At 39.0% G+C, this 17174-nt stretch overlaps 1 protein-coding gene across 11 annotated transcripts in view; it reads right to left on the minus strand.

Annotated features, from left to right (window-relative positions):
• INTS6 (integrator complex subunit 6) overlaps window positions 1–17174 on the minus strand; it is a 111477-nt gene that overhangs the window by 5244 nt on the left and 89059 nt on the right. For all 11 annotated transcript variants that reach the window (XM_006083562.3, XM_023748777.1, XM_014449319.2 and 8 more), the window contains 5 exons: window positions 16771–16897; window positions 15386–15528; window positions 14958–15189; window positions 2593–2967; window positions 911–1004 (listed from right to left, as the gene is read on the minus strand). In XM_006083562.3, coding sequence (XP_006083624.2) covers window positions 911–1004; window positions 2593–2967; window positions 14958–15189; window positions 15386–15528; window positions 16771–16897 — 971 coding nt within the window. The remainder of the gene's footprint in view (window positions 1–910; window positions 1005–2592; window positions 2968–14957; window positions 15190–15385; window positions 15529–16770; window positions 16898–17174) is intronic.

Consider the following 17174-nt stretch of genomic DNA (forward strand, 5'->3'; position numbering starts at 1 on the left):
AACTTCTTGAGGCACACTGGTTGAAAATTGCTGCTCAAAAAGGTGGTAGAAGTAAAGTGCAGGCACCAGGAATATAGCTAAATCCATGATGACATCCAAGATGACAGAATGTTATGTAAAGAGCAGAATAGATTAAATACTCAAAACAGATAATGTGAAAAGTTATCGCCTTATCTTGCACCTTCAAAGTAGCCTATGCTGTAGCCTCTTTCTTACACACACACACACACACACACACACACAGAATGAACTGTTCAATCTAAAACAAACTTTGAGTGTAGCATGGAAGAAACTGAGGGACTAATTAAAAAATGGGTATATTGGGAAGGTCAGATAAGATAAACTCTGTTTTCTTAAAATATTAAAAGTCTTAAAGGAAAAATAAAACAAATTTTTATATTCACTAAACTTATAAAACTATGCTTTCCAGTTAACTGTACTACCGAGTTATCATTTATAATCTTGATTCACATTCCTTTTACTAAAGTACATAATCCTGGGCTACTGAAGCAATCAGAATAAGGCCCACTTGTCTGACTCTGGTCCCCTTAATTACAAGTTTTCCCACATACAAGTGAGCTGCATTAAAATATTGCCTTTTGAGGTTATTACTAATCACTGATTAATATTAACCGTAATCCAAATATACAAAGGAGAAAAATTAGAGGCTATTAAATATACAGACACCAAAAGTCACAAGAGTAGGAAAAAAGAATTATGCAAGTACCTATACTTCGTAGGAAGAAAAGATTGAAGTTCTAAAGAATTTTTGTGTGGCTGTTTTTTAAGTGAACTTCTTCCAATAAATTACAAAAGAGAGAAGTGCTTGTGTGTGTGTGTGTGTGACATACATGCATAGCACAATACATATTGTTAAAATACTTCTTATAATGTTCTATAGATTATTTACCTTGATGCTTCTTTAATGACATTTTGTAAAAATATTAGTCTTGTTTGTAAACTGCCTTGTACATGCTTCAGTAAAGTGAAGATTCTTTCATATTCTTAAAAGAGAAGCAAAAAAAAAAATTAAGTGGCTTTCATTTGCACTCATATTTAATATTTTTCTATTTCAGTTTACAAGATATACTAAGACAAAACCAAAAATATTCTACATAAAATTTTCACTGTTCATTGAAGACTTTAATTTGTCAAACACTGCTTTTTTAGTGAAAGTTCTCATTAAAGTTCCAAAGCTTAGAAGGGTGAATAAATAGCTTTTTGGTATTAGCTTTTTGGTATTGCCACTGAAAAGTAAGACGCAAGTGGCCTTAACAAAAATGCACCCTTATAATGAAAATTGTAAACTATAGCCACCATAGGGAAAGGGGGTTGGGTGTTGGGGGTATAAGGAGGAAAAATAATAAAACAGAGCAAGAGTGACTATTTTAGTTTCAAGTTTTCACACAAAACTCTGCTAAGGACTGTAAGATCCTAAATGGCAAGGACTGAGTCTTACCCATTTCTGGACCATCATAACAAGTGATCTGTCGATACCTTCTGAAAGAATGCCAGTTGATACTGAAACTTTATCCCACAAAGTTCTTTTGTTTTCATATAATACAGTGGTTCTCAACCTTCCTAATGCCTCGATCCTTTAATACAATTCCTCATGTTGTGGTGACCCCCAATTTCATTGTTACAAATTGAACATAATTAAAGCATAGTGATTAATCACAAAAACATTATGTAATTATATGTGTTTTCTGATGGTCTTAGGCAACCCCCGTGAAAGGGTCGTTCGACCCCCAAAGGGGTCGCGACCCACAGGTTGAGAACCGCTGATATAATAGATAACTTTCATAACTTTAGTTTTTTTACCTAAACACATCCTGGTCACCATAATAGTTTAAATCTTAAACACAGTGGTAGCACTATATGCCAAGAACTTTAGAGACATGAAGTCATTTAATATTCCCAACATCTTTTTGGGTTTGCTGCTACATTAAAATTTCAGTTGCTGGCTAGGAGAATACTAAAGACTATGGCTTTCTGTCATGGTAGGAACTATATGTAATTTATGTGTGCTCTTCCTGTGTTCTCAGTCCCTCCTGCTTATCATACCTAGCATAGTACTTTGGATATAGCAAGCAGATATTTTTCAGCTGAACAAAGAATCAAATCCCACATATCTATATACATAAAAGCCTAAGCAACCGTCCGACTGGTAGCTATGACGCACACTGACCACCAGTGGGCAGATGCTCAACACACAGGCATGGAAACATGGAACAGACTGATGAATCTCAGAGGGAAGGGGGAAGTGGGGAGGGCGGGAAGAGATTAACCAAAGATCTTATATGCATACTAGAGGCCCGGTGCACGGATTCGTACACTGGTAGGGTCCCTTGGCCTGGCCTGTGGGGATCAAGCTGAAACCAGCAGTCCGACTTCCCCCGAGGGGTCCCGGATTGCAAGAGGGCGCAGACCAGGCCGAGGGACCCCTCTGGTGCACGAATTCATGCACCAGGCCTTTAGTAGCTTATATATTGTTCAAGACTGATCTAGAATTAGATATAAGCTTTTAGTTAATTTTTTTTTTTTTGAGCATACACAAAATAAAAGCTGAGGTTTGTGTCTAATTATACATACTTCTTCCTGGCTTTCTAATCTCTTTCATTATTTGTGCTTTTAGTTCAGTGTTGACTTTTTCGTGGCTTCTGCAATGCATCAATTTCTTCCCTTTGTTGAGTGAAGATGCTGGTATATTCTCTTCAGGGCATTGTACTTTATCTCTTGGCTCCTCATGATTTTCCAAAAATCCACCAACAGTGAGGTCATTAGTTCCTAAATGATCATGACCAAGAGTCTCTGTATGATTGGTTGGTCGTTCCAGTAAATTGGCTGGAGAAGATGATGTTGAAAATTCAGTATCCATAGCATTTGGTGTAATATCTGATGAAAGTTGGTCAGCAACATGATTTTCAACCACATCATCTATTGTTGAATCATTACTGGCTTCTGAAACTAAAAATAAAGATAAGGGGGAAAAATTATGAGAGACAATTTCAAAGTACACAGTAAACAAAGCTCCAAAGAAATATCATTGCAATAAATTACAACTGATCATTTTCACAGATGCAAACTAATAAATAATGTGATGTGATGCTTAAGCTTTGATAAAGATATGGTGGATTCAATGTGAAACGTTCACAATATTTATAAAATCTGTACAATTTTTGCCCGTAGGGAGGGAAAAAATAAAGCAACTTCAACTTTTACTTCTCTGTTTTTCTATGGCAATTTTATTGAACAAGTACGGTTTTAATGTTTTAGGGAAATATATATGATCAAGATTGTCATGCTTATCTTTTCTTTAGCTCTAGCTCATTCCAACCTATAGCTGCCTTATATATCTGTTGTCACTTAGAGGCAATAGTAAACACAGGGAGTTTAACATTTTCAATGGTCTTTAGGGAACATACCACCAAACAGGTCATTTTACAGTACAGCCTTTTCTTATACTCATCATCTGGTCTTCATTACTGGAGTAATGCAGAACAACCCAGTACGCACTTCAGCTCATTAGACAACTAGACTTAAAAACTTGCCACCTTGCCATTTATATTAGATTATTACACTTTCTCCCCACAGAAAGCTGAATTCTAAGTTCCTTGATGGCTCACTAAACCTCTAAGACAACAGGTGAATTCATCACTTCTCTCACTTACTGTCCAAAATGTACTCATCCCCACAAAAATCCCTTGAACTTCTGACTCCCTCTTAAATCCTATTCCAGAATATGCAAACTTTACTGAATATCTTCTACAAGTCATTTTTAGTTGAAACCGGCTCTCCTGCAAAGAAACTGCTCTCCTTTTCAGGCCTGAAATAGAAACTGCTTTCTCTTAAACACTTTCCATGGATGTAGACTGATTCTTTCAAATCCCAGTACCACATCAAGATCCTTTTTCCATGCACTCGTTAAAACTCTTGCTCTTTTGAGGCTCAACTCTGTCACTTCACTCATCCTCTCTCTCCTCATCACTATCTTTATTGATCTCTAGGCATACCTCTGTGGTCACGATGTCTCCAGTACCTAGTTCACAACTTCCTCCCACCCCCATGTCCCTCAGGACCTCATTCTAGGTCCTCACTACTCAAAGTGTGGTCTGTAGACAAGAAGCATTACCACCATAAGACAGCTTGCAAGAAATGCTCATCTAAGGCTCCACCCCAACTCAATGAATCATAATCTGTAGTTTTACTAGGCCCCAGGTGATTCACATACACATTCAAGTTTGAGAAGTGCTGTAGTGTGTGACTTCAATGTCTAAGAAGATAACCTACCTAGAACCTGGCCTCCCAATTCCTTAATTACTTATCTCCAAAGAACTTTTCCACCTATATGTTTGCCTCTCAAGTCAAACACAAATTCTGGATGAAGAGGAACCTTATCTTTGTACTGCCCCTGCTATTGCTCTTTAACTCAGCCAGACTTTTACTCCAGAGACTCCTCCACTTTCCTCCTCCTATTAATCAGATCCTTTCTAAATATCCATTTTCTTATCTATCCAATGTATATCCCATAATGTATCACTTTTTAGCAATGTCTTAAATTCTCTCATTCTTTTGTTATCCCATGACACTAGCCAGGCAAAACCCCACATTTGATGACTCTATCCATCTGCTTGTTCCAAACCTGCATTTGGAAGGATGAGCACTACTGGAGAAATATGATCACAATCACTATCTATACTTGATCTCAGCACTGCTTTGCAATCTTATAACAGCCTTTTCTACCTCTCCCACAAGAGATCATTTTAATCTTCTCCCCTCTCTTCATATTTCTGATTTTCACAATCTCTCCTCCCCTCTCAGCAGTAGACGTCACCTCTTCCTTTATAGAAGAAAAGTAGAGGCCTAAGATGGGAACTTCCTCTGCTTCCCATCATTAAGCTTGCATCCACACCTATTAGGCTTCAATGGAAACAGCATTCTTTCATCTGGGGTTTGGACCATTCCCTTTAGCTTTCTCAGTGATTTTGTGCTGATTATGCTTTTTCTCATCTTCATTTTCAATATTCCTATCACACCCGCATTTAAACATGCTCACCTCTCTATCAGCTTAAAAATAAAGCAAAATCACCATTTTAACCCCATAGCCTCTTCTAGCTCCCACTCTCTTTTCCCACCTACCCTTCACAGCTAAACTTCTTCAACTGGTTGTTTACATGCACTGTCTCCATTTTCTCAACTTCCATTCTTCAACCCTTTACTACACCAAAATTGCATTTGCTAAGATAATCAAAGACTAACAGAACCTTTCTAATCTTCTTCTTGATTGATCTGTTTAAGAAGTATCTGAGGAAAACAAAATGGTGGAAGGACAGGTAGACGTGTCCCGAGCCTTGTCCAGGAACAGATAGAAGGAGCAAGTAAATCGAATAACATCCACCTTGAACTGGCAAAGTAGGTACAGCTGGTGAGACAATTCACAGCTGGGAGGGGCAGAGGACGCCTGGAGAACAGTAACATCAGGGATCTGGGCTGGAGAGAGGTGCGGGACCTCCAAGCCCAGAGGGTCGGAAGTAAGCCGCACAGCACCAAGGCCGTGTCCCTCGGGACAGGCGTAACATCTCACTGTGGAAAGGAAGTCCACATGGCTGCTGGTGGCATGGGATTCTAGATCTAAGCCCACAGCCATGAGAGGCTGAGCCGAGAGGGGGAAGGCTGAACAAATGCCCAAGCCACGCTATACTGGGGGAGAGGGACTCGCAGTGGCACAGCTCTTTTCCAACTTGTTGGTCTTTGCTTTTATTTGCTAAACCCAGTTCATAGGACCTTTCAAATATAAACACTCACCCATGGCTGAGGTGCAGGTGGAGTTGTGGAGTCTGGGGAGAGGCTGGGAGAGGTGGCCGGGGGTCTGGCACTGAGACACACATGAGACACCAGACCTAAGCAGCCATCTTCTCCTGAAGAGATAGCCCCTCCCTGCAGTCTCCAGGCAACCAATACAGCCACACCCAGACTACACCCTGAGTGTTACAAAGGATAAAAAAAAAATATATATATATATATATATGAATAGTCCCTGATAGCCCTCAGGGACTGGGCTGAAGAGAAGCCTTTCAGTCACAGAAACCTCCCCAACTATAGACCTGTCAGAAACAGCTGCTTGAGAGATTAAGATTGACAGTGGGCAGACAGGCTAAGTGGGCAGATTGGTTCCGCCTGCTGGCAGTCAAGGCTGTGGAGATAGACACAAACAGAGGAGCGGTGGACCGCTTGGAACTTCAACAACCTAACAGGAAACTGAGAAGTGGCAAACAGTACAGAAGAGTGGGATCTTAAACCAGCCCCCATGGGGCATTAAAACTTGGCGGAAATGAACCACACTTCACTTTTTCATTTTTATCTTTATTTCATTTTATTATTATTTTGTTATATTTTTTTTCTTCTTTTTTCTTTATTTTCCTTTTTTGTCTGTTTATTTTTTCTTTTTGCATTATTTTTCATCATTCTATTTTTAATATTTTTATTTTATCCTATTTTTTAATCAATTGTTTTTCTTCTTTCTCTTTTTCTTTCTTCTTATCCACTCATCCTCTTTCTACTTCCTCTATACTGAACTGAGGTCCTCCCCATATTCATCCAATTCCTTAACCTTACTTTCTGTATATAAGCTTAGCCTCTACAGATTCTGCCCCCACCCTCTTTTCTGGGTGTTTGGTATTTGCATTTTTTGGTTTATCTGTTTGTTCTGTGGTGTTTTATCCCCATATGTATAGTTCCCTTTTTCTTCTTTTTTTTTTCTTTTCTTACCATTTTTTTTTTCCTCTTCGATATCATTTGTGCTCTCTTTCCTCTCCCCTAATTCTCTGGTGGTCACTTATATTGGGGTTATCAGTGTTGTGAGTGCATTTGTGATTTGTTCCCTTTGTGTCATGTCTTGTTGAGTGACATTTTGTCCTGTTTGGTCAATGTGGTAGAGAACGAGCCAAATAACCAGACACCCAGAGAGGAAACTCCATCCACGAACAGGTCAATAACACTGCAGACCCAACTACAGAGGCAGGAAGATGGTGGCAGTGAGGGAGAGAGCGTGACTGAGTGAGGGAGCAAAAGGGGAGTATGTGGATGTATGTGTGTGGGGGGGATGTGTGAGTGAGGGACAGTTAGATCCCGCAGGACCTTTGGGGGCAGACAGACCGGGCTCGCCTAGCGGGCAGCATCTGCTATCATTGCAAATAGTCCCTGGGCGACCGGCTCTACTGCAGGGCACGCCTTCTTAAAGGGGAGAGCTGCTGTGACTGGGAGCCCAGCCTTACCTCCACCCAGGGTGCCCTCAGACACCACCCAGGACTCTACAGCCACCCCCACGAGGGACCTGCTGCCTCAGCTGAGGTCCCACAGTCACTGAGACTCCAGCCACCCCAGGCATGGGCTCCTGTGAGTTCCAAAGAGTGCTCCCCTCTGGCCAGCCCAATGCTTTAGCCCAGGGCGTTGCAACCACGCAAGCAGCCTGCCCCCATCCGAGGAGCAGCAGCCATGCAAGCAGCCCGCCTCCATCTGAAGAGAAGCAGCCATGAGAGCAGCGCCTACCAGAGGAGCTGCTGCCAACTGAGGAGCAACTGCTGCAACCACCCGAGGAGCAGCCCCCGCATGACTCGACACATTTGGTGAGAGCAAAAATGGGGAGACAAAGAAACCCCCAAAGGAGAGAAAAGGAGAAATTGCCAGAAAAGGAGCTAAGTGAAACGGAGGATCATACAGTTCATAAACCGGATGGATAAAAAAATTAATAAATTATGTAAGAATCAAGAAGAAATAAAGAGTGATTAGGCTGCAATAAAAAACACTATGGAAAGTTTCAACAGTAGACTAGGAGAAGCAGAGGACCAAATTAGCGAATTAAAAGACAGGGAAGCAAAACACACCCAAACTGAACTGCAATTGGAGAAAAAAATTAAAAGACAGGATGGAAAGCCTAAGGGAGCTTTGGAACAAGATGAAAAGAAGCAACATATGAATAATAGGGGTGGCAGAACGACAGGAAGAGGAAAAAGGATTAGAAAATCCATTTGAAGAAATAATGTCAGAAAACTTCCCTGATGTGGGGAAGAAAAGAGTCACACAAGCACAGAGAGTCATGAACCCAAAAAGACCCACACCAAGACACATCATAATTACAATGGCAAACGTTCAGGACAAAGAGAGAATCTTAAAGGCTACGAGAGAGACAGAAAGTTACCTACAAGGGATCTCCCATTAGACTATCAAGTGATTTCTCAACAGAAACACATCAGGCCAGAAAGGAAAGAAGAAAGTTTACGAAGTGATGCAAAGCAAGGGACTGAATCCAAGAATACTCTATCCAGCAAGGCTATCATTCAAAATTGAAGGGGAAATAAGGAGCTTCACAGACAAAAAAAGACTAAGGGAGTTTATTACCACCAATCCAGCAATGCAAGAAATGCTAAAGGGACTGGTGTAAAAAGAAGAAAAAGGGAAGAAGGAATGCAGGCACAAAAAATAAAAATGTCTACAAAGAAGTACCTATCAATAATAACTTTAAACATAAATGGACTAAATGCTCCAATCAAAAGACATCAAGTGGCTGAATGGATTAGAAAACATGACCCATATATCTGCTGTCTACATGAGACCCATCTCAGAACAAGGAACTCACACAGACTGAAAGTGAAGCGATGGAAATATATCTTCCAGGAAAATGGAAATGAAAAAAAAGCTGGGGTAGCAATACCTAAATCTGACAAAACAGACCTCAAAGTGAAGGCCATAACAAGAGATAAAGAAGGCCACTTCATAATACTAAAGGGATCGATACAACAAGAGGATATAACCCTGGTAAACATATAAGCACCTGAAGCAGGAGCACCCAAATACATAAAAAAACTTCTGGAAGCTATCAAGGGAGAGATCGACAATAATACAATCATACTAGGGGACTCTAATACCCCACTGACATCACTGGATAAATCCTCTAAACAAAAAATCAGCAAAGAAACATCAATCCTAAATGACTCACTAGATCAGATGGACTTAATAGACATCCTCTGAACATTTCACCCCAAAGCTACAGAAAATACGTTCTTCTCAAGTGCACATGAGACATTTTCAAAGACAGACCACATATTGGGTCACAAGCAAAGTCTCTCCAAATTCAAGAAGACTGAAATCATATCAAGCATCTTCTCAGACCATAATGGCATAATATTAGAAATAAACTACAATAAAAACAATCAAAAACATTCAAACACTTGGAAGCTGAATAGCATGCTATTAAACAATGACTGGGTTACCAAAAAGATCCAAGAAGAAATTAAAAACATCCTGGAAACGAATGACAATGAAAACACACAATCCAAAATCTATGGGACACAGTGAAAGCAGTCCTGAGAGGGAAGTTCATAGCTCTACAGGCCTACCTCAAAAAACAAGAAAAAATGGTAATAAATTATCTAACTCTACAACTTAAAGAATTAGAAAGAGAGCAACAAGAAAAGCCCAGAATAAGCAGAAGGAAGGAGATAATAAAGATCAGAACAGAAATAAATGACATAGAGGCCACAAAAACAATACAAAAGATCAATGAAACCAAGAGCTGGTTCTTTGAAAGGATAAACAAGATTGATGAACCTCTAGCCATGCTCACCAAGAAGCAAAGAGAGAGGACTCAAATAAACAAAATCAGAAATGAAAGAGGCGAAATAACAACAGACCCCACAGAAATACAAAGGATTGTTTTAAAAAGCTATGAACAACTCTATCCAACAAACTAGACAACCTAGAGGAAATGGACATATTCCTAGAAAAATACAACCTCCCAAAACTCAATCAGGAAGATTCTATAATCTCAATCGGCCGATAACTATGGAGAAAATTGAAGCAGTCATCAAAAAGCTTCCAGCAAACAAAAGCCCGGGGCCAGGTAGCTTCACAGAGGAGTTTTACTAAAATTCAAAGAACTAAAACCTATCCTCCTCAGACTATTCCAAAAAATTCAAGAGGAAGGAATACTTCCAAGCTTATTTTATGAAGCCAGCATTACCCTAATATCAAAACCAGATAAAGACAACACAAAGAAAGAGAATTACAGGCCAATATCCCTCATGAACACAGATGCCAAAATACTCAACAAAATTCCAGCAAATCCGATACAGCATTACATCAGAAAGATCATACACAATGAACAAGTAGGATTTATCCCGGGGATGCAAGGATAGTACAATATCTGCAAATCAATAAACATTATATATCATATAAACAAATTGAGAGATAAAAATCACATAGTCATATCAATTGATGCAGAAAAAGCATAAATCCAACACCCTTTCTTGATAAAAACCCTCAGCAAAGTGGGAATAGAGGGATCATACCTCAATATAATAAAAGCCTTATATGACAAACCTACAGCCAATATCATACTCAATGGGCAAAAACTAAAACCATTTCCCCTAAGAACAAGAACAAGACAGGGTAGCCCACTTTCACCACTCCTATTCAATACAGTACTGGAAGAGCTAGCCACTGCGATCAGACAAGAAGAAGAAATAAAAGGTATCCAAATTGGAAAAGAAGTAGTAAAACTGTCCTTATTCGCAGATGACATACTATACATAGAAAACCCCAAAGACTCCATTAAAAAACTACTAGACCTAATAAATGAATTCAGCAATGTAGCAGGATACAAAATTAATGCCAAGAAATATATGGCATTTTTAAACACCAATAATGAACTCACAGAAAGGGAAATGAAAAAAACAATCCCATTTACCATTGCACCAAAAAAATTAAGATACCTAGGAATAAACTTAACAGAGGTAAAAGACCTATACTTGGAAAACTACAGGACATTGAAAAAAGAGATAGAGGAAGACATAAACAGATGGAAGAACATACCATTTTTATGGGTTAGTAAAATCAACATCATTAAAATGTCCATAGTACCCAAAACAATCTACAGATTCAATGCAATCCCCATTAAAATACCAACGGCATATTTCACAGACCTAGAACGAACTCTCCAAAAATTCATCTAGAATTAAAAAAGACTCTGAACAGCCACAGCAATCTTGAGAAAGGACAAAGTTGGAGGGATCACAATACCAGATATCAAGCTGTATCACAAAGCCAATGTTCTCAAAACTGCCTGGTACTGGCACAAGAACAGACATATAGACCAATGGAATAAAACAGAGAATCCAGAAATCGACCCAAAGCACTGTGCTCAATTAATATTTGACAAAGGTGGCAAGAGCATACAATGGAGTCAAAACAGTCTCTTCAATAAATGGTGCTGGGAAAATTGGACAGATACTTGCAAAAAAAATGAAACTAGACCACCAACTTACACCATACACAAAAATAAACTCAAAATGGATAAAGGACTTAAACATAAGTTGGGAAACCATAAAAATCTTAGAAGAAGCCATAGGCAGCAAAATAGCAGACATTTGTCATAGCAGTATCTTTACCGATACAGCTCCTAGGGCAATGGAAACTAAGGAGAAAATAAACAAATGAAACTACATCAAAATAAAAAGCTTCTGCACAGCAAAAGAAAACCATCAACAAAAGAACAAGAAAGCCCACTGCATGGAGAACATACTTGCCAATGTTATCTCCAATAAGGGTTTAATCTCCAACATTTACAGGGAACTTATACAACTTAACAAAAGGAAGATAAACAACCCAATAAAAAAATGGGCAACGGACCTAAATAGACACTTTTCAAAAGTCGCCATACAGAAGGCCGAGAGACATATGAAAACATGCTCAAAGTCACTAATCATCTGAGAGATGCAAATCAAAACGACAATGAGGTACCATCTCACACCTGTCAGAATGGCTATCATCAACAAATCAACAAATGACAAGTGCTGGCGAGGATGCAGAGAAAAAGGAACCCTCGTGCACTGCTGGTGGGAATGCAGACTGCTACAGCCACTGTGGAAAATAGTATGGAGTTTCCTCAAAACCTAAAAATGGGACTCCCATTTGACCCAGTGATCCCACTTCTAGGAATATATCCCAAGAAACCAGAAACACCAATCAGAAAGGATATATGCACCCCTATGTTCATAGCAGCACAATTCACCATAGCTAAGATTTGGAAACAGCCTAAGTGCCCATCAGCAGATGAGTGGATTAAAAAACCTTGGTACATCTACACAATGGAATACTATGCTGCTGTAAAAAGGAAGGAACTCCTACCATTTGCAACAGCATGGATGGACCTGGAGAGCATTATGCTAACGAAATAAGCCAGAGAAAGATAAATATCACATGATTTCACTCATTTGTGGAATATAATGAACAACATAAACTGATGAACAAAAACAGATCCAGAGACAGAGAAGCATAGATCACACCATCAAAACGCAGAGAGAAGGGGAAGATGGGGGGAAGGGGGAGAGATCAACCAAATGACCTGTATGCAGCATATAAGCATAACCAATGGACACAGACACCAGGGGGGTGAGGGCATGAGCAGGGGGGTGGGGGGATAAGCGGGGGAGAAGGACACATATGTAATACCTTAATCAATAAAGAAAATTTTTAAAAAAGAAGTATCTGAGACCACCAACCACTCAATTTTCCTTTCCTTTAGCTTCCACGACACTACATACTTCCCTATTTTTCCTATTTCTTTGATTCTTCTTTCTCAATCCCCTTTTCTGAACTTTGTATTTCCTCTTAACTTTAGCACTTTCAAGGTCCTGTTTTAGGCTCTTTCCCCCACTCCCCCTTCTCATGTTTCCCTAGGGGACATTTTATTAACTCCAATGGCAGTTAAGCTGCCTCCCATATCTATCTCTCTAGCACAATCCTCTTTAGAGTTCCAAACTCAAATAATCATCTTCTAACTTAAGGTGTCCACTTGGCTAACTAATATACACTTCTAAACTAAAATCACTCTTCCACTCCACCCCTGACATCATCATTTACCCAGTGTCTCTCAAGACACTTCTCTTGCTCTGGCTCCAATGTGCTATCAGTCATTACCAAGTCCTTTGCTGATATGTCCAATTATTTCTCAAATACATATTTTTCCCACAAGCCCACAGCCAGGTCACCATTAGCTCTTCCCTGGGTTTCCTAACTGCTTCCGGTGCATTCAAAATAATGTTTTAACAATCCTATCTAATAAGAGTAATATGCAAATTAATCATCACTCCGACACAAAGATGGCGGCGCCCATAGCAACAAGATGGCAGTGCCCAGTCCTCTCAGCCCCGCTGGAGTCCTCTATTCCTGGGGGCAGCCGCTGAGGGCAGGGTCCGCTTGGCTGTCGCCTGCAGTGACCCGGGAGTGGCCAAGCAGGCCCCGCAGACCATGCACAGCAGGGCCCACTTGGCCGTCGCCCATGGAGACCCGTGAGCGGCCAAGTGGGCCCTGCAGACAGCAGAGAACCATGGGGAGCGGGCCTAAGCCGTCAGTAGGACATCCCCTGAGGGCTCCTGGATTGGAGAGGGTGCAGGTTGGGCTGAGGGAAACCTCCCCCCCGCCCCCCCCACTGTGCACAAGTTTCGTGCACCGGCCTCTAGTATCAAATATGCAGTCAGTGTCCATAATTTTAATTACCTTATATATTTTTTGTTTGTTGAAAAGTTTGACTTTGTTTGACTCAGGGTCCAAATCAGGCCCAACATTACAATTGGTTTATATGTCTCTTAACTACATTTGAATCTATGAAGTCCTTCTGTACATCTTTTTCTATGCATTTTTCTGGAAACACACACACCAGATTCTTTGTCCTATAGTTTCCCATATATGATTTTACTAATTTTATCCCTCTTTTGTCATTTAACATGCTCTGTCCCTTATATTTCCTATAAATTGGTAGTTAGATCTAGAGGTGTGATCAGGTTGATGTTAAAAAAAAAATTTGTGTGTGTGTGGAGGGATTAGGACTACTTCAGAGGTAGTGCTGCGTAATTCCATCAGGAGGTATATCAGTATTTGTTTTCTCTCCAGTTAAAATGCTACAAGCCATGAATAATCACTACCTATAATTAATAAATCCATCAATTCATTAAGGGTCCCCTACATCCATTGTTATTCTTCCCTGATAAAATTCCACACATTTCATGGTCTTTATAAAATGCTAATCATATCTGGTCACTACTACCTCTTTAAACCTTTCAGTGGATTCTCAATGTCCTTAGAATAAAGTCTAGAACCTTTACAATGGCTTCTGAAGGCCCTCCATGATCTGACTTCTGCCTATCCTTCAGTTTTCACCTTATCTCATTCCCAACACTCTTGCTGTACTAAAATTTTCAGTTCCTTCAATGTCCTTCTCTTTACTGTATACTCTTCTTAGACTACTCCTCTAGCATAGGCAAATGCACAGCTTTAGTTAACTAATTCCATTCACCCTTCAAGTGCTGGTTTAAACAACTCCCTAGTAAAGTGCCTTAAGCCTATATACCAAGTTAAATTCTCATGCCAAATATGTCCACAACATACTTGACGTCCCTTTCACCACACTTCTAATAAAATGTCCAATGACTTTCTTTCCTCATGCATTGTAAGTGAAAGCAGAAATCACTATCTTGATCACTGCTATACCTAAACAGCACAAGTATTTAATAATTGCCTGCATTAAACTGAAATTGAAAACCATCTTTCTATGGATATTGATAATATCCCTTTAAAACTATTATTTTAAAATAGTTAAAATTTGCAAATATTTTAGATCAGTGATCACCAACCTTTCGGAACTCACAGACCACCAGTTGGCGACTGCTGTTTTAGATTATAAACACTAATAAAGCATAATGACAATATAAAATGCTCAACAAAACATTAATTAAAAAGACACACAAAAATAATTACATGCCAATTTAGAATAAACATAACTTCTCTAGAAGCTCTTAGACTTTATCAGTTTTTTTTCTATAATCTATTTAAAAATCTCTTCTTTGAAGAACCAAAAAGCAGCAAATAATGTTTTTGTTGCTGATGTTGTTTTAAACTCTTACTTTTATGAAGAGGAAGGGGTTTAATAAGATCTGGCTGTGCTTGAGTCATAGGTATAGGTGGTCCTTTTCCTCCAATATGATTGTTCACAACTGGATTCTGTTGTCTGCCTCTCAGCAGTGGAGACATACAGCGACGTCTTTTAGGGATCCCTTGCATATTTGGTTCTCCAGGTCGTTTATGTTTATTTTGAGGTCCAGCCACAAATTCATCTGCTTCATCTATCATCATACCCTATAATAAAATACATAATTTCCTTGGATTTATATTCAGTTTTTAAATGGCACAACTAATTCTAATATCCATAAAGCAACTCTATTTAACTATGTTGACATTTATTACGTACTCTACCAGGAAAATAGCTTTAGCTTACTTTAAATTCACAGTACCTAGCACAAACAAATTATATAATGGGATATTTCAAATTTACCTTTTTATCCAGCTTAAAAGGGTTGCCAAATGTATGTAACCTTCGAGGCTGATCAGGATCAAGTTCTCTTAGTGGAGAAGGTACTTGCTTGAGATATTCCTGGTAATTCCCCATTTGTGCTATAGGAACACTGTGTACTTGATCTTTTCGAACAAAATAAAGCAACAACAAAAGTTAACCTTATTAACACCTGTTCTAGTTATCACGTATCTTCTTATATATGAACTAGAGGCCTGATGCACGAAATTCGTGCAAGAGTAGGCCTTCCTCTTCCTCCCCCCCTCCCCCCCGCCTGCCCCCCTCCGCTGCCGGCACTGGCTTCTCCCTGGGCAGCTGGCAGGCAGCCGGGACCCGGGTTTCCCTCGCAGCCCCGGCTTCGTCCGGAAGGTTGTCTGGTCTAATTAGCATATTACGCTTTTATTATTATAGATGCTACTTGGTGTTTGTTATTTTAGGCAGTCTTCTCTTACCACATACTCTAAATTAATGTGTTGCCATTATAAATATTGTGACATAAAACTCTGAGATTTTTAAAATAAAATTTAAAATCATTGATTTTATCTTCTAAACCAGTGGTTCTCAACCTTCCTAATGCCTCGATCCTTTAATACAGTTCCTCATGTTGTGGTGACCCCCAATTTCATTGTTACAAATTGAACATAATTAAAGCATAGTGATTAATCACAAAAACAATATGTAATTATATATGTGTTTTTCGATGGTCTTAGGCGACCCCTGTGAAAGGGTCGTTTGACCCCCAAAGGGGTCGCGACCCACAGGTTGAGAACCGCTGTTCTAAACAAAACAAAAATATTGCAGCTAATTTCAGTGCATAGAATCAGCAATAGTAAACTATTACCATGAAAAGGAATGTCTCTTCTACTCTATTCCAAATATACACAATTTAATTATATAATTTATAGAAAAATCCCATACATAACCCCTTTTTCATATAGTAGAATGCTTACATCAGAGATAGCAAAAGGTTAAATTTTCATCTGACTTGATTTGTAGTAAGTGCCATGCATATGGTTGAAGGAAATATTAGAATTGTACAATTATTGGCCACCCAGAGTTAAACCATCTTATATTGGTATATCATAATAAAATAACTCAGTTTGTCTATGTGTCTGTATGTGTGAATGGACGAAAAATCAAGAAAGGAAACTACGCTATTAACAAAGGTGGTTACATCTGGGGAATAGAATTTGGGGCAAATTCTATAGTGAAGGCAGAAAGAACTGTAAAGAATCAGGGATGACTTTTTACTTAATTTGTTTGAATTTACAATGAGAATTGTGCAAGAATTCTTTAAGAGTTACAGTATTACCCTACTGTGTTTTTATATAAAGAGAAAAATACCAATATTAAAATCATAATCTAACCTTCATCCTGTCCTTTAAGAAATCTTCGGGTGCTCTTCATAAGATTAAATCTCATTCTTGTTAAGTGATCCAAAAGATTCCGTCTAGGTATGTCATATGCATTTCTAAATGTCTGTGGCTTTAAATCCTATTGAAAATATTCAAAGACAAAAGTTATTTATAAACACTGAATTAAGAGACTAAAATTTCTACCTTGCACATAGGTTTGAAAATAATAAATACAAGTTAACTAATTACCTTAAAAAACAGAATAGAGTTGTGATGCAATCTTAAAGTACTGTTTTGGGAACCAAAAGATAAAAACTTGGTAGTGAGCTCAACCAAATAATCCCAAATTTACATCTAACTCAAGATTTTATTATATTCTCTGACTAAAAGAAGTACTAGTAAACACCCAAATTTTA

This window comes from Myotis lucifugus, unplaced genomic scaffold (assembly GCF_000147115.1).
Source record: "Myotis lucifugus unplaced genomic scaffold, Myoluc2.0 scaffold_7, whole genome shotgun sequence".
NCBI lineage: Eukaryota > Metazoa > Chordata > Mammalia > Chiroptera > Vespertilionidae > Myotis > Myotis lucifugus.